The sequence below is a fragment of the Vidua macroura genome, chromosome 2 (assembly GCF_024509145.1).
Source record: "Vidua macroura isolate BioBank_ID:100142 chromosome 2, ASM2450914v1, whole genome shotgun sequence".
NCBI classification, from domain to species: domain Eukaryota; kingdom Metazoa; phylum Chordata; class Aves; order Passeriformes; family Viduidae; genus Vidua; species Vidua macroura.
This window is the reverse complement of record NC_071572.1, coordinates 114,778,312-114,800,669: the sequence shown is the minus strand read 5'-3', so window position 1 is coordinate 114,800,669 and position 22,358 is coordinate 114,778,312. Positions and strand designations below refer to the sequence as shown.

General features: G+C 39.4%; 1 protein-coding gene across 5 annotated transcripts in view; it reads left to right on the top strand.

Annotated features, from left to right (window-relative positions):
• Positions 1 to 22,358, top strand: part of EPHA3 (EPH receptor A3) — a 177,804-nt gene that overhangs the window by 49,918 nt on the left and 105,528 nt on the right. For all 5 annotated transcript variants that reach the window (XR_008435637.1, XR_008435636.1, XM_053969688.1 and 2 more), the window contains exon 3: positions 3,950 to 4,610. Coding sequence is in view for 3 of the 5 variants with exons in the window: in XM_053969688.1 (XP_053825663.1) it covers positions 3,950 to 4,610 (661 nt within the window). In the remaining 2 variants the exon portion in view is untranslated. The remainder of the gene's footprint in view (positions 1 to 3,949; positions 4,611 to 22,358) is intronic.

Sequence of the window (22,358 nt, the reverse complement as noted above, 5' to 3'; positions counted from 1 at the left end):
TGTGGGGAGGTTCTTTTTTTTTTATTTAGACTTGAATTATTTTAATGCTCATCTCAAGTTGGAGTTTTATACTTTGTAGTTTAAGAGTTTTATAGCAATGTGACGCTGACAGAAAAAATGTTTTTTTTTTTTTTGCAATCACACGGTTGCATATATGTTGTATTGTAAATCAAAAAATTATCCCTCTGTTTCTTATTGTAATTCCGATTTTTTTTTTATTATAATGGACAAAAAGACACAAAAAGTGATGTCACAGGCAGGATGAAAGAATTGAGATCACTCATGTCCTAGATTCCCACATTGAGAGGGAACTTTTCATTGAGACTGCTCATGACATCCTAGAAACGTCCTACATTCTTCTGTACATTTCCTTTTGTAAAGAAATCGCATTTCCTTTTGTAAAGAAATTGCAAGAAATAAACCAAAGCCATAAGTCCAGCACAGTGCCAGGTCTTGGAGAAGAAAATCCTTTTTGGCCCAACTTTGTCACTCAGAGACATGAGCTGGACCCTCTCACTGGGGATCTGGAGGTTTTTCTACACCACTGAAAGCAATCTCTTGTTTCCTGTCATTAACAGTATCCAAAGGAGATTTTAAAAAGTGAAAAGCAAACAAAAGAACATTTTCCAAAAGCCAAATTACACGCTGGGAAGGGAGTGGTGCTATGGCACTTCTGGAAATGCTTCAGAAGCATTGAAAGGCATCAGGGGGATATGACATAAATACTGTGTAATAATATGAATTCAGAAATTGTGCCCCACATCATTCTGTCATAGAGTCCCTGACGACTTTTTAGAAACATCTTTCTAAAACATTTTGAATTTATCATTCCTGTTGGACTTGGAGGAGGATAGTCCTGTCACTTCATCATTCTAGAATTTAGGACTTGCCTATTAATTTCCTCTCTAACAATAGGCAAGACTGATAAATATCCATTTGTTTTGTACAGTATTGAAAGAAAGAAATTCCAGCTGGGACACCTCTGAAGTGTAATGCTCTGTGGACCAGAGCTACTTGAGATTTAGTTTTTATTTGTCACTACCTTGATCTCATTTGATTGATAATAAATTAGGCCAAAGTCCCCAGGCTGGGTCTGTTTTGTCCATGGCAGTAACAGGTGAGTGATCTCTCTCTCTGCTTATCCCTACCCACAAGTCTTTTTTTTGTATTTTTCTCTCCCCTGTCCATCTGTTTTATTATTTTCCCTCCTTAATTCCATCCCTGGAATAAGAATTCCTCTCTATTTATTATTTTAAAATATTTTTTAAAAGAAATTTTGTAATGATTGTAACTTTGCAGAGCAAGTTGAACACATGAATTGCAAGTACCGAAATAAAAATTAAAACAAGTATGAAGACAAGGTTTGAAAAACCTTACTTAATGGGAAAAAGCTCAATGTTCTTGATTATCTGTTTACCATTAAGAACCCTTGGAAATGGCAATCCAGAGGCTTACAGGGAAGAGTTGCAATGTATGAGCAATGCAAATATACTGCTTGCTTTTTACTTTGATCATGATAATTATTAAATTCCCAAATCTACTTGAATTTGGTACATGTTGTGATTTGAATGCTCTTCCTGTAGTTTTAGTGAGTTATTTCATCTTTTTCTAATGAAATAGCTACAGTATTCACAGCTTTATAACTGTTAAAGTATTTTAGTCAATTTAGCACTGATAGAGTGGCCTTCCTCTTCAGCAATGCTTTAGCATTAAATGATAGATCTACAGTTTTGTTGCTTATATAAGTGGATTAACACAGACTTCCAGGCAATTTGATCTTCATTGAAAATTACTGAAATTATAATTGCATGAAGTTATTAATTGAAACTTCTGGATGAAGAACATAGTAGTGGTGCTGCCTTTGTTACACAAGTCCCGTATCTACATTCAAAAGTCTGTTGGATAAGAAACTTCTGGCAAAAAAAAAAAAAAATATCATGAGACTTGTTCAGAAAACTAACATCTTGTTTTAAACTGTGCCAGTTCTTGGTTTTGTCTCTATCTCCCACTGGACATTTAAAATAGAACTGATTAGAAATTGTATGGAAATTATAACCACTGAATGACGCCTGTAAAATTTGGTTTCATTATATAATCCTGTCTGTTTTCACCCAGGTGTTGTTACTCAGTATTTATTTGTCCAGGTAAGAGCTGCAGATAAATCAGCGCATCGCGCTTCCCTGGAGGCAATTACGGCTCTTTGAGGCAGGGTTGGATCGTTGGCTCAGGGCCTGTGCTTGTGCAAGGACATCTGTCACAGGAGGGTCCTTCACTCAGTTTTGGGAAGCTGGCAGGGGCTGGGAGCCAGGGTCCAGCTGCCTCTTCTGCAGGCAGCAGCTCATCCTTGCGTGGCTGGTGCCAAGCTCTCAAGTGGCCACGGGCTCCAGTGTGGTAATTTTGACTCAAAAAGTCCCTGCACTGCCGGTTCTTTTTGGAAATAGATTCTGTTACGGCATGCTGCAGCATATCAGCTGCTGTAGACACATCCAAGATTGCGTTTTAAACTCTGTTGAATTAGTCAGGAAGAGACAAAGCTTGTGTATAGTCAGGTCTGTAAAGTGAATTGCAGTAAACTCGGTTTCAATTAAAGGAAAGAGTATTTACACTGCTTTTATCTGCTGGTTTAATAACATGGTTTAAAATCACATCTTCAGTGCTGTGTGGGCAATTTCATTGTGCAGACCAGCTCTTAGTCAGATCAAAACTTCCTTAAATTAGTGGGTTGAGACTGAGAACTCTCAGATGCTACTCTGATATGTCCATGGGTTTTTTTTTCCTTTCTCTGTATATGTGTGTGATATACATGCATTGTAAACCCAAGAAACTCTAAGCACTTCTGCACCATGATTTTTTGTCTTTATAGTGAGAATAGTTCTTTCCTCTCCTACTGTCTGCACTACACTAAAGTCCTGTAGCAAAAGATGGTTATGTAAAACAAGTAATTATTAGACTGTGATCTTAAATAGGATCTTAAATTGGTATAACCTGATTTTTGAGGGAAGATATTTTTCTGGTAGAAATTATTCTTTGTCTCCCTTCCTCACGACTGGCAGTGACTTCTGACAATATACTTGATTCTCCAGTTTTTGTTGTTGGTTTTTTTTCTTATTTTTCCTATGATTGGGTAAGTATTCCTCTTTGGTGAGTGTGACTTTGGAAACCAGGCAGGACTGGCATGTGAGGAATTCTCAAGTAGGAAGCACCTTCTTTCATGTTTTGGGTCAAGAGAATTTGTCAGCTGATGACTGCTGACCCTGTGTTCTTCAAAAACCATTCCTGTGTCACAGCCTATGTAGTCCACAGAAGAACCAACTAATCAAGATATGGTAAATTGGTATTAATTCATAGTCCAGCTCAACCCAGTTTCTGAAGTTATTGTTTGTCTGGGCTATGTATATCCCAAGGAAAATCAATCGTCATGCTTTGAATAAATGTAAAAATGTAACATTTTATTGCAACTGTATGGAATTTCAGCTGGAGCCGTTGGCTTTTGTTTAATCTTAGAAATAAAGCTGGCTCTAACAGTGCAAACGTGTGTTGTCCTTGAGGATCTCTTCCATTTGAGGTGAGTGTAGTTGTAAAGGCATGGAATTGGGGGTGAAAGGACAGCGCTGCTAATTGTTTAGGAAATCACAGGTTTTTAGTAATGCAAAACAGCTGTAGCATCTCTTCCCTCCACCTTGAAGTAAATTGGTAAAAACTGACTTATTAACAGGAAATTCTGTGACCATTTAAGATGTTTTTAGTTTTTATTAAGAAAAAAGTAAGAGGAGGTTCAACCAGACCTTGTTGTTTATTTTATAGTGATGCCCAAGCGAAGTTGTTTTTGTTTTTTTCACAGCTTTTGGTATAAACAGTTTTTTTTTTGTTGTTGTTGTTGGTATAGTAATGAATCTTAAAACATTTTCTTTTCTTCTTTTTTTTTTTTTTTAATTTTTTTTTAATCCAGTGGGAAGAGATCAGTGGTGTTGACGAGCATTACACTCCGATCAGAACTTACCAAGTGTGCAATGTCATGGATCACAGCCAGAACAATTGGCTGCGGACGAACTGGATCCCGCGCAACTCGGCTCAGAAGATCTACGTGGAGCTCAAGTTCACCCTGAGGGACTGCAACAGCATCCCCCTGGTGCTGGGCACCTGCAAAGAGACCTTCAACCTCTATTACATGGAGTCTGACGACGACCACTCGGTCAAGTTCAAGGAGCACCAGTTCACAAAGATCGACACCATCGCGGCCGACGAGAGCTTCACCCAGATGGACCTCGGCGACCGAATCCTCAAGCTGAACACGGAGATCCGTGAGGTGGGGCCCATCAGCAGGAAGGGCTTCTACCTGGCTTTCCAAGACGTGGGCGCCTGCGTTGCCTTAGTGTCGGTGCGGGTGTACTTCAAGAAGTGCCCTTTCACCGTCAAGAACCTGGCCATGTTCCCAGACACGGTGCCCATGGACTCCCAGTCGCTGGTGGAGGTGAGGGGCTCCTGTGTCAACCACTCCAAGGAGGAGGAGCCCCCCAAGATGTACTGCAGCACGGAGGGAGAGTGGCTGGTGCCCATCGGGAAGTGCTTGTGCAACCCTGGCTACGAGGAGAGAGGCTTTGCGTGCCAAGGTAACGATGCCCTGCGTGCCCGTAGCTCTGCTCTGAGCTGGGGCTTCCCCTGCTCCCTGTGTTGGGTTGTGCTCCTTTGCTCCAGGTTCTGGATCTCTGCAGAAATTCCAGTCAGTTAGGTGGTAAAATTGCCGTGCAGATGGGGTTTGCTCATGCTGTGTTAATAACGTAATTTGCTCAAAATACTTGGTAAGAGTCAACAGCTGATTTTTAGTAACATGTTGTGTAGTAAAATCTAGCCTCTCTTACCACTCTTGGACCTTCTTCCAGTTTACAATGGTTTTGTTAAATGTTTGTGTCAAAAAAGTGATTTTTCTTCGGTGTCTTTTTGTCTTTTAAACCTTGTGTCTCGATATATGACTTTTGCCACTGAACTGTGTTGATTTCAACTGGGATTGGTTGGTAAAAAACATGTGGTATTGCTCCTGTAGCAAAATTACTAAATGCAGATACATTTGGAAGATTAATAGTTGAAATTTATTCATAAATATTCATGTATTTTAGCTCCATTTTCTCCAAACTTTTGATTTGTGCAAACTGTGGTTATGTGAATGCTCCCTACAACAAGAATACACTGGGGATTTGGATTTTTTACAGAAATGTTCTTTCAAATCTTAGAGGAATGCATGTTGTATTTACTAATTTTAGTATCAACCAAGATGATAGCAGCTAACATTTTTTATGCTTTTTATAAAATTACATTTTGAAGTTTTGTGCTAATTCAGTCTTTTCACAGCGTGCCTTGAAGGGTGTTGGCTGTGGCAAAGGGTCTTCTGTTAAATACATAAGTAAAAATTAAACAGTAATGTCTGGAAATCCCATAGTTGGAGGCAGAATAGCTGAGATGTTTACTGTGGGGTGTGTGTATGTGTAGAACAGAAATTTAAAGTATTCTGAACCTGGTTGGGATAGTGCCTACTCCTTTTTAATCAGTCCTACAGCAATACTTATGTCAAACAAGTCCTGGGGAGTTACTGAGAACCCAACAAACCATAGCCATGACTTTTTCTCAGAAAATGTCAGGTAACCATCTGGGGGAAGGGGTGAGAGTGTTCTTGCTTTGATTTTTCTTTTAAGTAGATTTTAAATAATCTTTTGCCCTTAAATAAATTGAGTAGCCAGGTCTGAGGATGCTTTTCTGGGGTAAGATACTGTCATTTATAAAAAAAAAAAACAAAGTAAGCTCTTCTGTTAAGAGCTGAGTTCAGGGGAGGGTATTTTATTGTTCAGAAATGCTTTATCGAGAGCCTCCTACAGCTGCACTTAGAAATGCTAAAACATGAGTGAATCTTTTATCCACTGTGTATATTCTTGCTTGCTACAAAGCCTCTGTTCCTGTAAATGGTTGGAAGCTGTTGGTTTAGAGTTTCAGTCACAGGTGAGCACAGAGAGAGACTACAACTGAGCAAAAGTAAAGCTAAACAAATTAAACTAAACTTTTATTAAAAACAAGTTCCCAAATGCTTGAGGCAGGCAAGGCAGTTCCTACTGAGTTCTGCAGAGAAAATCAGACCATAGAATGAATATATTTTTCTGCTTTGGTTTTTTTTGCTTCCTCACTCACTGTTGATCAAGGGGGTTAGATATGATGAAGCCATTAACAATAGCAACAGATCCTTCTGGCTTATTCTGATTTAACATAGAATGTTCTGCTAACTTTTATTGGAAGTCATATTGATCAGATCCTTTCAGTGTGTGTGATTGAAGTGGCTCTTTAAAAGCAGGAACTCAAAAACTCACATTTGTTGCTATCGGTGGTGCAGCAGACGTTGGAAAACTCAGAAAACCAGTTCAGCTTTGACCTCAGGATCAAGGCTGCTCCTGCATCTTTCCTTCTCTTTCCCCCTCTCCTTCTTTTGCTCCATCTTTTAGGGTGTTTAAGGATTTTTGCGTTTGCTTGGGGGTTTTTTTTGTTTTGTTTTGTCATCGAAAGGGCAGTAGGATCAGGATTGTAGCAATGTAACCCCAAAATGGTGTTACAAGCATGGGCTGGAATGAAGGCATAACTTAGGAAAAATAAGTTTCAGTTGAAGTCTGAAGGAGTAATTAGTAGCAGGGGTTATTGTCTTCCCAGTGGTTGAAAACATTTAAGAGCTTCTCAAGGTCTTAAGAGATCACTACTTGGTCCTGTGTTCAGACTGTTTCTGATTTTGTTTGTTTCCATAATGCTGTTTCCATAAACAGTGTCATCTTGCATTAGCATGAGATTATAACTGAGGATTAAAATAAAGGACTTTAATGGTGTCAGATCAGCCTATTTAAATTCCATTCAGAACAGCTTGTCTTTGTACTTAGAAAACTAGGCACAGTTGTGGCCTCCCAAATAACACAAATTTCACCAATTTCCTTGACTGCTTTCTTTTCTCTGCATAACCAGGAAAAGTCAACATAAACTCAGACCATTTTTTTGTTATTGGTGCATGTTTTTATAACAAATTTGTGTGTAAGCTGTGAAAAGCCAGCTCAGCTGATGGGTTCTTTCTGCGTGGAATATTGTTCTGTTCTGGATCCTGTTGACTGATTTTTTCCTGTTTAGCAGCATCATCTCTACCTGTCAGTCAGCAAAAGAATTTCACTGTGACCATCCTTGTCTGCCTTATTGGGTGTTGTGGAGCAAAGATTTCCCAAAAATGATACACTTGAGGTTAATAGCTTAAGATTTAATTCCTCCTCTAACAAAGGCTTGCTGTGCTCAGTGTTTTGGAGGGATTAGAGTTTGTCTGAAGTGAAGTAAGATGTGTTGTGGAGCAAGTTGGAAAAACCACTCTTTCATACCCATTTTTCACCTTAATTAATACATATATTAGTTAATTAAAATGGTATATATCATACACTGTAGGCTGTTTGTTATTACAGCTTTTTTAGCATCACAGTGATCCTGTCTATTTAATCTTATTTTAATATTTCATAGTTGAACAGGCCTTCTTCCTCACAACATCTATTATATTTTCCTGTCACTCTGACCAAACTACATTTTCCTGGTATCTTCTCTCTTAGAATTAGTGTTTTAATTAGGGGGAAAATCCCCCAGTTGCCTGGAACTACATACTAAGCTTAATACTTTCTAATAATCTCCATCCTGCTCTTCAGCCAACATGAGAAAAATCATCTTTTCAATTTGTTCCCCACCAAACAGGCAGAATAGATCAGGTTAGATCTGTCTTAATATTCTTTCTCTGACAGTGACTAATGGCATCCTCCTAAGGAAACTTTCCTAAGGAAACTAAGGGACAGTATAAGAAGCTAAATAAAAGTGCTGCTTTCCTGGGTGAAGCTTCTGCCAATCTACTGCCGACTTTTTAAGATTTAGGACACATTTTGCAAGGAAGACTATGTACACTAGGAGTCAGTGACCAGTCTCTTGGTAATTTGTCTATATTTTGACTCATTTATATTTTTACTCTTTTAGTTTTTGTGGCTGTGAATGCCATATCTTGCCTTGTGTGGAAACTGTAATTTCTTGCTGTGTTCAATCCTTCTTTTTTAGAGTCATTGGGATAAGGTCCCAGTATAGTGAGGAAATAACTGCTCCCTTTTCAGCTTCCATATTAACAAACTTCAAGATCTCTTTCATGTCTTATATCTCATCTCTATTTCCTTTTTTCTGACCTTTTCCTCTCTACTAGTGCCTTCTTTTTCAAAGGACAGACTGATTGCTCTGTACCTCATCCTTTTTGACTGCCTCTGTACGTATAATGTGATTTTTATGAAAAAGGCAATGAGTCTTGTGTGCATGATTTAAGTTTCAAGTGCAGGAGGAGATTAGACAGTGGCTTAGAGTTTGGAAGAGCCCAGAGATTGAGTTAAAAAAAGGAGCATTCACATCACCTGCCCAGTGAGGGATCTGTACATGGAAAAGCTTGACTCAGTTTTATTTTGAACACTATAGAAGAGCTAGATTTCACTCTCTGAAGGTTAGTTGGGATGTTGATACCAAAATAAATGGGAAAATGTAAGATAAATGGCAGAAAAAACTATCTGTAGTTCTGTAATGGTCTGAAAGGCTCCTCAGGGAAATAGGGGAAGCCTCATTTCAGGAGTTGTTTTTTAAAGAATTGCAGTAACCAGATGATAAAGGAAATCCTGCGCTGGCAGGTTTGGACTAATAAATCTTTTCCATCCTGAATGTGTCTATTCTGTTGGTTATTTCATGCACTTGAGGAAGACCAGTTGGGCATGAAAAAAGGTTATTTTCCATTACAATATACTTAATTAGCAAGCCTGCAGTGGGAAATTGTTTATCCATGTGGGGCCATGAGTGAGCTTGAATGTTCTTTTGAAGGCTTCCAACAGGTGACCCTCTAGACAAAAACCAAATTTTCTGGCTCTGGTTATCAAAATAAAAATTTAAATTGGTGGGCCTGAACAGAATGACCCAAAAGACACAGAATAACATATTCTGCATGGTGTTGTTTCAAGGTATAATTCTAAATTTTAGCTGGTGGAATTGAGGAAGTCTGAACTGTAAATTTCCTATGTAATGCTGTGTAATAAAGTTGTAAGTTTTAATCATGAGTGACTGATACATTTTCTATAACAAAGCCAGAAGGAAAAAGAATGTAACCCAACAGTTCTTCCTTATGTGTTTAACTTTTAGCTATTAATCAGGTGGATTGAATGGGAGGAGAGGGAGTGAGGGGTAAAGGAGGGAGAGCATAAGTTCACCCACTGTGCCTGGTTATTGCAAAAATGACTTCACAAAATTTCCCCTAACACTAAATTTTTCAGTGCTTCAAGTTGTGCAGTGAGCATCTCCTAAATCATATTTCTCCCTCTGAGTTTCTGGAGATATGAAAGGAATGCCATCTGTGGCTGCTAAATCTGAACCACCACATCCATTGCTTAATTCTTTGAGTGGAATGACTGCTGCACTTGAGGTAAAAATATGTAAAACATCATTAATACCAAGGAAGCAAAGCATTTCTCCAGACTTCTTTTTTTTTCCCCTCTATGCTTTAAATAACCATTTTGTCTCTGCATAAGTAAATCTAATTTTTACTTTTCTAGATCAGTAGGAAAAAATATGACTTTACATGTAAAGAGATACTGTGAGGAACTACTCAATTTTGTGCAAGTGAAAACAGAAAGAAGACACAAATGCTTTTTGGAGCTGCAGAGTTTCCCTTGGAATTAATTGAGTGGCTTGGATGTGTTATACTGCAAAAATGTGTGGCCTTAACTCTTAGACTCTGCATAGGAGCAATTATATTTCATAAAATATAGGGAATGATCATATGGAGATCATACAATATAATAATGGAGCAATCAAAAAAGTTTCCTTTTACATGAAATCTGAAAAAGCTGGGGATTCAGGTTTTTTAAGCAGAGGTCTGAGGTGTGTTTTTTATTCCTTTGGTTTGTATTGTTTTGATTTTAAAAAGCTGGAGAGATGCTTTTTAAAAGGACTCCTAATCTTTCAAGCTGGTAAACTAAAATGACAGCAGCTATAAATTATGAATCACTTTATTTGTAAAATATTCATTGTTTTGATCCACTTTATATTCTGTAAGTACATAAACAGAGCACAACAGTGAAGGATTTACCTTCCTTCTCAGAATTTATTTAACTCTTACAAAAGTTATGTCAAAAATGTCCAGATGATTTTTATGGGAGAAGAATTATGTTGCATTCAACACTTCCTAAAGATCCCAGCCAACTTTTTATGTAATATTTTCTGACTGTTACAGATTTGGAAAATATTCTCCAATTTGTTCGTCATAAGCAGTAGATATAAAAATGTAAGTTTTCAAGGCAAAATTTATTGGGGACAAAATTGTGATTTTTTGACCACATTTGTCACACATACTGAAGAAAAAACCCCAAATTCTGAAATTATTGGAAAAGAGATTATTTTTTGATACAATACTATTCATATTCTTTCATACATATAAGAAAATATATTCTTTTGGCCCTTTTAGTTTCTTGAAAAAGCCCTTACTAATTTTTTTGTAGATTGTGATAGAAGTATTTAAAAACATGATTATAAATATTATTATAAAGTTTTTAACACTCAGTGATCAGGAGCTTAAATGTAACATTACTGTTGAGTGTTCTTAGAAAACTTAGCAATACATCTCTCCAAGTTGTTCAGTGCTACAGTATCAATACATACCAGGACTAGATAATTTAAAATTGAATTTCTGTGTTTAAAACCAGGTGGAAAATAAAAAGGTTCACTCAGAAAAAAATGGAAATATTTGCAAAAGTGTTAATGACTCACAAAATGCAAATTGATACAGTTTGTTTAATCCAGATATGTTACCACTTTATAAGTGTTTGTTCTGCCACTTTGTGGGTGTGTTGGCAATTTTTCCTTGTTTCCCTTACCTGCTTTTCAAGCGACAAAATGACCACCCCACTCCAAACCCTGCCAAGAAAACTCCTCAAACACCCCACTGGAACCCAGGCTCTCTCCAGTTTAACAAGTCTCTGAAACATTTACTTGGCTCTTCTCCACACAGAAATATTTGCCTTATTTCTCTCACACCCACCTGTTCAAGAGCACTACCACTGCATTTGTGTGCAGGATTTTCCTGCAGGAATCTCCCGGATGTCTGTCACTGAGAATCCTAAAGGATCTCGCTGGCATTTCCTTAACCCTTTCTCTGGAATGGGTTCCCTTCTTTGGAGGTTTTCAGAAGGTTAAAGACTAAATAATGAGGATCATCCTCAGCACGTTTTGCTCGCCGTGCCTTGGGTGGTTTTTCAGGCTTGGAGTTGCACGAAGGTTGCATCGTCAGTGGGAATTCAGGGAACTCTTCCCATTGGTTTCCCTGCCACTGGCAGAGTTTATGGAGCCATTTGGCAATCCCTTATTAATTCCAGGGTGGAACTTATAAAGGCTGACAGGGCTGCATTACCCCTGGCAGCTGGCACAAGGCTTTAAATAGAGAGCAATTGCAGCAAGAGCTGTGAGTTTTGATAAAAGACAGCTCTGAAAATGCTCTCAGAGTAAGGACCATCTTGAAAAATGAGTACAAGATGAGGAGAATCTTCTCTGAGTCTGCTGCTCCTCGGTGTGAAGCACAAGATGTTGTCAAAACACGCTGTTGGCAGACATCTAAATAACCAGCAATTGATAGCAGACTTTATTGAAACACTCAGACTGTGGGAGAAAGTAGCAACATTTGCTGTTTCTTGGATGACAAACTCAATAACATCCAGTTCATTTGTAGTGTCTCATCCTCCTTGCGTTTGAAATTCTGTTATTCTGTCTGAAATTCAGTGTTCTTTATGGCGTGCCAGGAAAATAATAACTTGGACTTCACACAGCCTGTTTAGGGAGAGAAAATACAAAGTTCACTGCCTAGAATTTGTTTGTGGCTTCAGCTTTAAGTATCAGATACCCTGGCAATTAGTGTAGGTGTTGCTCTAAGGCAGGGATAGCCCTAAATGATGACAAATCCTTCCCAGGTCAAGGAGGTGAACTGTTTCACCGTCATGGCTCTGTGGGTTCAGTGCTTGTCTACTGTAAGGTTAAAATTTGATGTGATAATTTAGAACAGCTGCTCTTTGACAGGAAGATTCACTTTCAGCAAGGGAAGAAAAAGCCATATGGTAAAAGCTGATGCTGTGCCAGGCCTGACTAGCTGCAGAAGTGATACAGGACAGTTCTCTTCAACAATAGGCTTTGAAATAAGGCATTTTACTTGCCATTGGTGTTTCCAATCCGTGTGCTTTTTTGAATTGTAACTTAACTTTTTAAACTCTTTGCAAGTACTTTTTTTCTAGCTATTTTTATATAATAATTTTTATTAACAATCATGGTTAATTGACAGAAAAGGGTGGGAGGCTTTAACAGTACACAGTTTATTCATGGCCATATCCAGACCACTTTTTGTACTCTAAAAGCATATCAAAGTTTGCTTCAAAATTTTCAAGTAAATTACTGTGTATTTTTTAGAGGCTGTGTGTCACACACTTGACTTCAGATGCTTTTAGCAGAGTAATTCACTTAAGTGACACTGCTTTTGTTCACATACTTAAATTTCAGTAAACTGAGCATGTGAAATAGCATGAAACCTCATGAAATTAGCAATTCCCAGTGCTCATCCTAAACAGTAGTGATCAGTAGGAATAAGGTGGTCATCAGGAGTTCAAAATCTTATGGAGAAGTCATCTGTCCTCCAATTTGGAGGAGGGGAATAATTTGTTATTATAATTAGTTATAATAATTAGTTCTATGTTAAAAACCCCACTGATTCTTTTTGATGTGGCAGAGATTTTTAAGGTGATGAGAATAACAGAATAAATTACTTAGAGTGCCCAGCTCTTACCTTCAAAAAATGCCACCAAACAAGTGACCAAAAATCTTCCACCAGCAGTGCACTCCCACCTAGAAATACAACTTTTTTTGGTGTGTCCCATTCCCCTGTCTCCCCCCATAATGAGGATGGGACAAAAACCTGTTGTTTAAAGAAGAAAAAAATTGTCTTTCCTTTTCCTAGGGGGGAAAAAAAAAAAGAAAAGATAAAATCTCTGAGGTGATGATAGTAAAGCAGTAAAATATGTTGAAATGGTCATCTGTTATCCAGCTGAGCTAAGAAAAGACCTAAAATGTGGCAAACATATTAAAGTAAAATATTAAACATGTTCTTTGATGTTTTGCAACCCTATACAGAGGTCACTTAGGCAGAATTTGACCTAACCTGACCAGCCCCTTTATCTCTGTAAGAGGTAATTCTGAGATTTAGGTATGCACATATAGAATTGTTTATTTATAAATGCCTTCTTTAGCAATTTTTTAATGCCACATTAATATTAGGATGTTGTAGAATCCAGTAAGTAAAAATTCCTCCTTTGTTTTCATAATGAAGGGCATAATGTAGTCCTTATTATTACTATAAAAAGAATTACAAGCAAATTATTCAACAATATATGGTTCAGATTTAACAGGAGCATCTCCAGCTGCTGTGATGTGCCTCTTTAGATGCCAGAACAACTTGAACTCTCTGAAGGTCTAACAGGATTTTTTTCCCTGATTTTGGTAATGTGATCCTAATACTGAGATGACAGCTCTGGGCAGTTTATTTTAAGAAGCTACTCTTCAAATCTGTTCTAGGAATTTTCAGGTTTTGCTCCCAAAAGGATAAAATGGAAAACTGAAACAGGGCTGAGGGACTGTGACTTGAAGTGGAGTCAAGGTGTATTAACCATGAGCATGAGATCACTGCTGCAGCTGCAAAAGTGGAGTTATCCTGGGGAGGAGGAGGGGGAGGCTGGGTGGGAAGCAGGACATTTTAACTGAAGAATTAGCTGCTTAGAAACCTCAGGTAACCACAGCTAATGAACCTTCCTCTTCATTAATTAATCTGCCATTGCTTCAGCTGCTACTTTTATGCAGTGTATGATATCTCTGGCTTTTTTTTTGAATTTGAGTGTCCAGAGCCTTCACCTCGAGCTCATAGGAATATTTGTAAATGCAGAGGATGGAATTAGGAAGACATGACATTTTTTATGTGTGAGTGGCATTTAACAAGCAATGCCAGTCTTGTTTCTCACACTGTGTGAGGGGATGAACTGGCAGTGAAATTAACAGTGAAAGGGGAATCAGCTTCTGTGTCTTTTCTCTGCCCACACCAGCCACAGCAGATGGTGGAAGAAAGCTAAAAGCATTTTTATAAGAGGGTCAGAATAAGGAAGAGAATGAGAGGAAAGAGACAAGAGAGAAAAAAATCACCATAATAAATAAAATACACTTATTTCACTGAAACCTAAATGCTAAAATTAGTTTTCTTAAAAAAAAAAGTTACTAAGAGGCTCTCCTGAGAAAAGAAGGAACACTGATTTTAGTTCAGACAGGAGTATGAGTCAATGGTGTCTTTAAAGGAGAATGTAAATCTCTCTGCAGGTTTAGTCTGTGCCCAACTGCTAAAGATATTCATGTTTCTGGGGAAAAAAATGTGGTGACTGCTTCAGGTCCATGTTTGGGTAGGTCTCTGTCTCAGTCTCACGTGGAATCGATCTGCAAATAATAATATTAGAATTTTCATAATGAAAGTGCTACACTGAGAGATTGAAAGCTGGTGTGAGGTGCAGTACAGAGTGACACATCTCCTGTGTTTCAGGGAGCCCTGTCTAAATGAAGCTGAACTAGAAAAGGTTTGTTATTTTCTCAAGAGCCTTCCTCTCAGAGGAAGACATGAATTGTGTCTCTGAATTTTGATTGACCAACATTTTAATTATGTTTCCCGATTTTTCTTTGTGTCACTGAATTTCCAAGGGCTCTGGGTGTGTTCCTAGCAGTTTCTTAGAAATTATGGAAATTACTTGGGGGGTGGACTGGAAGATCTCCAGAGGTTCCTTCCAACCCTGACAATTCTATGATCCTGTGAACTTGAAAGCCAAAAGACTGCACCTTGTTCTGAACTCAGTGGACTGTTTTTTTTGTTTTTTTTTTTTAACTTGTTTCAAAAAAATCCAGTGGATTTATCCCTGCTCTGCAGCATCCTTAGCAGAGGGACATGAAATAAAGCACTTGTCAGTGATGTAGCATAGAAAGCATGGTCACATCCATGGTTTCCCTTTGTAGGGATGACTCAGAGGTGCTGTTTGCCATCCTCATCCTTTGGGAGCAGCTGCTTCCTGCCATTTTCATGGGCAAGCAGCTGCTGTGGCCAGCGAGGAGCTGTGTGTGTGCAGCAGAGCTCAGGGTCCTCCTCTCCCTGCTTTCTTTGGCCACTTGTAGAAGGTGAGAGGAGGTATCAGGTGATGGATCCCTCAGAGGCTTGGAGGAAGGGGGTAGCAGAGCTTGTTGGGCTGGGCAAAAGCTAATCCTTGTTTGCCCTCATGCTGCAGCCGTGCTCCTGATCCGTTCTAATCCACAGCAAATCTGAAATGAGATGGCAATAACACAGCTCGCAGGAGTTTTCACTCAATTGGATTTTGGGTTTTGCCTCTGATCCACAGCTGCAGTGTGATAGCAACCTAACCTTTTAATTTTTAATCTCTTCCCTGAACAAGTAGGCCCTGCTTCCCCCCAAAAGTCAAATACTAGTCTTTAATTGAAAAATACACAAAGCACTGCCAAATCCTGTGGTAAAAGCAGGTGTTCAGGCACAAGCCTGTTTAGTAAAGAGCTTATTTAAACATGGATTAAAGGCTTCTTTGGAATTGAATGCATTGCTTTTCTTCTGTGCAATAATTACTTTCCAGAGCCTGTGTGTTTAAATGACTGCCTTAAAACCTAGCATGCCCTCTATCCCAAATTCTCTAATAATTAGGGATTATTTTATAGCTTGTCAGTTATCCATCTGCTGGGAAGCTTCCTTGTCTGACATCCACAGGTTGCTGTCATTCAACCTACAGGTGTTTTCTTGGTTTTGTATGGTCTGGAGGAAAGAAGGCTCAGGGGAGACCTTTACCTGAAAGGAGGCTGTGGCAAGAAGTGCCCTTTTTCCCCCAGGGAACTGCAGGACAAGAGTGGACAGCCCCAGGAAAGTTCTGGTTGGCCAGCAGGAAGAGTTTTTTTTTTTCCCTGAAAGGGTGAGCAGGCATTGGACTGGGCTGCCCAGGAAGGCAGTGGAGTCCTCATCCCTGGCAGTGTTCCAGAAACACCTGGACATGTCAGTGCCATGGTTTGGTTGGGCTGGATGGTGTTTGGTCAAAGGTTGGGCTGGATGATGTCGGAGGTCCTCTCCAACCTTGGTGATTTTGTGATTCTGTGCTCCCCCGAGTCATTTTTCTTAGGCACATTGGGTTCTATGTTGTGCTCCTGCCTCCTGCATTCATCTTTTTGCTAGATTGGAGGTTTGAAGGCAGGGAGAGGATTTTATCCTGGATCAGTTTGGTCAAGTCTATCAGGTTCCCAACCCCCCTGCCCAAACACAAGGTTATGCATTCATAACCTTTCTGTGGGATTCAGCTGATTTTGTGGGATCGTGTGGGAGACAGTGAAAAAAGTTTCTGGGAGTTAGGACTTAAGAAATTCTCTTGACATCTAAGAGGTGACATGTTTTGATACAGTTAAGACTTTTGGTCTTGCCTTGCAGATTGTAAATCTGCTTTGGGCATCTCACTTTGTTTTGTGATGTTTGATGATGTGTTTGTTGACTTTCTATAGACTGTTTCCATTACTTGAAAATCTGTCTGTGTCCAAAGGTTGACTTAAAAACAAGTGGAGGAATAAACAGTGTTACAAATTCTCTCTGCAAACAATTTAGAAACACTAACTGGTTTTGGATAACAGTCACATCCTGCAGTAATTTGAGAAAGTTTCTAGCTGAGGGAAAAAAAAAAGAGAATGTATCATTTTTTCCTTCCACCAGTAATTGTGAAGACTTTTGGAGTGAGATGTACTTGACTGTTATGTACTGGGGACTCTTGGATGTGAGCAGAATCATTCACACCAGGTCCCATTAGGAGTTCCCTTTATGTCAAGTTGAACACGTGAAGAGATGTGACAACTGTGATTTCGTGTAAAGATTGAACAAAAAAAAAAATATTTTTGAAGACAACTATTGATAGAGGTATTAAACATCCCCATTGGAGAGTCGTCAAGCATGTGCCTGCGAGGCTTTCACTGCAGGGTGTCAGAACCCAAGGTGTCCCTCAGACACTCTTGGATGTTCCGGGTCCAGGTCAGAAGCCTCTGAGACCCGGGCAGGCAGCCAGAAACCCCTGTGGTCTTGAGTTTGACCCATGGAACAATTTACCAACCTTGCAGGGAGAACAAGAAATCACAAAAGTTTAGATATTATAATAGAAGTAATCACAAAGTGAAAGGAAGGATTTTTGAGTGCTGTACAGGGGGGTTTTAGGCCTTGTACAGAGGGGTCTGAGTTTTGTACATGGGGGTCAGAAGTTCTAAGATGGAGGGATTTGGGCGTGCCCTGTCCTCCTTCTTTCTTCTTCCTATTCCCCATGTTCTTGGTGATGTTGGCACTCCCAGATTGGTTTAGAGTAGAAAGCCACTGTTCAATATAGGTAATAGGCATTGGGGAAAAACTATAAACATCTAATACATAATGTGTGATATAAAAGATGGCATCAGCCCCTTGGGAGGGGGAGACGGAGACGAAGACAGAGGGAGACGGAGAGAGACGCAGAGGGAGAAGGAGTCAGGGAGAATGTCAGGAAGTCTGTGTGCCTTGAGATAACATGCAATAATCTGCCTTGAGACCACACAACTGAAGACTGCTGAGTCTTTTTTGAAGGCACGGGTTGGAGGAGAGACTTTACCTCCACCCGGAGTCACCCCAATCTGGGGGAAGGCTCTGGCAGCAGGGAAATGTTTCCTAACAAATAAAGGCTTGTTCATTCTGGGGGAAATGAAACGAAGAGAAATGAGTAGAAATCACCAGTGGTGCTGGGAGTGCTTTTCCCTGAGGAGCAGGAGCACCCTCTGCATCAGAGCCCATCCACAGGGCCAGAGCATTCATTCCTCCCTTCGTGGTCGTTAACAAAATTTTCCACTTCAGCTTCTCACGCTGTGATGGACCCGAAGAGCTCTGCCCAGGCTGCTTTTCCTGCCTGTGTGCTGTGTTCCTGTTTTGGTAAGAGGCAGTGGGTAGTGGGGAAGGCAGCTCTCCCACCTCAGAGCTGGCAAGCCCTTGGGCTCAGGATTGATGCTCGTGGCTGGCTCGCAGTGGGAGCCACTGGAAGCAGTGACAGAGACGGATGATGGCACGCTGGAGCCTGCCAGCTGGAAATGGCAGGGGCCCGAACGGGCAGGAATGCTTTCCTCATCAGCAGAGCTTGAGTTTTGCCTCCTGTGAAGGTGGGGCACTGGGGAATGGCTGCCTGGTGGAGGATGTATTTTCTTTTGTCTTCGCATTTTAGATGCGAAGTCTCTAACCACACGTCAGGGCTGCTGCTTGTGCTGTCACAGTTGTGAAGTTCCCATTGATTTAATGGGAAGAAGTCAAGAATTTCAAACAGTTGGATGGATGAGAATGTGTGGCTTTTTGATAAAATACTGTTCCTCTTAAACAGCATATCTCTCTACAGTCAGGAATGCAGTGCAATACATTAGTGAATACATTTCTGTATACGTGAAATACAAAATCAAAATACAAATCACATTATGGAATTTGCAAAATTCTGAATTAATCATTCAGCTAATTTACCAAGAGAAGATATTTGGCTTTGTCAAAATCACTTCTTTGTATTGTGATTTAAAGTACAAGACAGTTGGTGTGCTAAAAATATTAATCAAGTGGGATTCTTTTAGATTCCAGCCTCTATAACTTACATCAACATGAACTTTGAAATATTTCAGTGAAATATGTACCATTTGTGTGCTATTAATTCTAGTGAATGTTATACAATTAGAAAACAAAAGCATTTGGCTGTGTGATTTTACTAATAGATGGAGTCCAACTTTCAAATGATCAATTTAATAAACAAATACGTAATTAAAGAGATTCTGTAGCACATATTTAATCTAAAAATAGTATCTCCCAAAACAATAAAAAGGCAGCAGCTGAGCTTCACTAGCAAATATTTGCAATAATTTTCTGTGTTCAAATGTAATTTTGTCCAGCTGAAACTTAGGTTAGACTGTAGAAAGCTATGTACACCCTGGTGTTTTTACAGCTCTCATTATTCAGGATACAGCCCTGCCATTGAGAAACTTAATGCATTATTTGTACATCAAGGCTTTATAAAAAAATAAATAAATGTTTTTTATCAGTTACAAAAAATATTCACCAGTGGCCCACACATGTTTTGTTACAGAAGAATAATGATAACCTGAAGGCTTTGTTTTTATTGCTTTTGGGTTTGTATTTTACAGAGTCTTCGTGGTCCCAGTTTCATTACAGCTAAATGCATGAAAAATGCTCCAATTAGCAATATATGGAAATGGTTTGCAAATGGTTTGCTCGTTCCCTGTAATTTAGGAGTTTGCATAAATTACTGCATTCACAGGACTGAACTTCCAGCATGCCTGAGGGCTTTGGGTCTGGGCTTCTGGTTCAAATCAGTCTATGCAATACCTTAAGAGAAAACCTGTCTTTTTCTGCCTTGTTTTTTGGTCTTGATGTATATTTTCTTTCTGTCATACCTATATCTCTGTACATATATATATATATATAGAGAGAGAGAGAGAGAGAAGAACTGGGAGTCTGTTCTCTTTGCATGCCTTGAGAGAGCAATTTGCAAAGCACAGAACAGGGAGATTTATTTGAAAACATATGGAAACCATGGGGGTGAAGCCTGAAGAGGCCACGTGGCCCAGCATGGGATGCTCCACCTCAACCTGAACAGGAGCTGCTGCATCAGGCTGGGTGACCCCATGCTGGGGCTGGCAGCCTGCAGGAGCTCAGCTTAGTGACCAGGGAAATCTGGCTTCCAGTCCACTGTCCACAAAGCCAAAACATAGAATAATTTTGCCAGTTGCACGTTGTGTAATCAATAAAAAAAATGACACATAAAGCAATGAATAACAGTTACACGTTTCATCAAAAAAAAATAGTATTGACAAAAGAAAAGGCATGTACATGAATTTAATTGAATGGATGAATTGAGTTGTTGGCGTAAATAATAATTGATGCTTTTAAAGGTAGGAGGTCTGTTTTAAAACTCTGTTTTAAACAACAAGCTACCAAGGCATGTGCAGTGAAAAGAAAGATTGGTGCATAAATAAAGTATTAGAATTATGTAAAACCCCTGGAAGCTCTTGTGTCTGTAGCCAAAAGAATGTTTGTTTGCTGGGCTCAAGCTGAACTGTGATTGGAATACTTAAATTTTAGCTTTGCTTAGGCTGGTTTTCTGTAAGTAAAGCTCATAATTCATTTAGAGCTTAAAATAATTATTCAAATAATGCAGTAAATTATTACGATCTGAATGGGGTTTTTAAAAATACTTTATAGTTTGTGTCATCTCAGCTTAGTTCATAAGTGTTATGTATTTTTTATGAGAGCTGAAATGTTCTCTTCTTAAGTGGCAGTCTCTTGCTCACTCTTTAATTTTGAATTAAGAGTTATTTTAATCAGATGCCAGTTCCTGGCAGATTTGTTGAGCTGAGGTGCTCAGTGTTGTCCTCTGCAGTTGTGTTTGTAGCTGTCTCCCTCCAGTCCCCATCTCTTTATTCTTCTTTAGTGTCCAGTGGTTGCACAGCTCACCCATACTCCTATTTTGTCTTCCCCCTGGATATGATCTTTTCTTATCACCTGCATTCAGCTGAGCTCAGGACCTGTCTGGGTGCAGCTCAGGCTCCTCACTCAGGACAATCACTGCTTCTAGAATTTCTGATAAATACCCCTCAGGGCTTTTCTAGGGGAAGGTGACTCTCTAAAAGTAGTATTGATCATTACTTCCTGACCTTCTTCAACCTATTCCTGATTTAAGTGAGTTGAAAGGATCACTGCTACATATTCAGCCAGCCTGCTGAGTTTCAGACCTGACAGCTGCAGACTAGAGAAGTCATTTCCCAGTTTTGGGAGCTCTTCTTTGATGTGCTGCCCTCCTGCCCTGTCTGAGTTGAGCTAGCCTTAGTCCCAGGCATGCTGGAGTCTGGGCTGGGGACAGTGGTGACACCAGTGTGACCACAGGACAGGACAGGCAGCACTAGCACTGCACAGGTGCTGCTAAAGCAGAGCCACCCGTGAGCTCAAAGGATTTATTCCATTTCTTTTTGAATAGCTCATTTTACTTCGTACAAAGTGTCTAAAGATAAACACAGAATGGTGAAAGACAAAGATTACAGAAACAAAAGACAGCTGATATTGCCAAAGGAAAACACAGATATGTGAACACCATGGTTTCAGTATCTGGCCACTCAAGGGGTGGGCACAGTGCACCCCAAAAGGGTTAATTAAAAAGGTTAAGTTCCTGTAAGGGCTCAAGTGAATTCTGTCTTCTCTTTTGTTTCTCTATTTTGTAAAATTTGCCTGCCATATAAGGTCCACAGAATGTGGTGGTGGTTGTAGAAAATGTATTTTTAGTGAAGATGGACCAAGCCACAGCTTTGTGTTATGGAAATCCTTTGGCTTTGTTAAATGAGAGATTTCCTGCTTCCCCTGCATCTCAGTGGAGAGCGTCTCATTCATATTTCATCGTGCTGATGATTATGTTTGCAAAGAAGTCTCTTTGTTTAATGATCAATCAGGGAATTTAATTCATTAGTTTGAAAGCACTCTGAAGCACAATAAAACATCATCTACATTTTACAAATAGAGCACTAAAATAGGAAAAAGATGCAGTTGCTTGGTCACATAAATCTGTGAGCAGCAGAACTCGGATTTCTTGAGTCTCATCTCTCTGCTTGCTTCATGAACCGTGGCCACCTCATCACTGTTTGGGAATGATAAATGCCTCCCATTTATAGGCACATATGCATGTTCTGGTCATGCAGTAAACAAAGGGGCCTTTCAGTATTAATGAAAGTATTCACAAGAGGCCAAGCCTGTGGTCCTCGTGCAGACAAAACTCTTGTGGGCTTGTGTCAGAATTCTGCTTTGAATGATTGCTAGACCAAGCTCATAATGTGTGTTTAAACCTTCTCGGGGGAGGAAAAGAGCTAGCATGAAACAAAGCAGAAGTGAGGGTTTGGTTTGGTTTTTTCTTTCAGAATGAAAAAGAATAAATGTAGCATCACTATGGATGAGATCATATGAGAAAGCCCCTTGCAAGAGAAGTGAGGTGACTTTTGCTGTTCCTAAAATGGTTTTCCTTTAGGTCACTGAATGAGTTTTAACTTTCATAACTCATCTGCCCAGTGGCTTACAGAAGACACATTGCTTTTATTTGCTCAAATATTGATGTAATAATGTAATGGCTGCTACTTCTCATGATTATCCTTAAGAT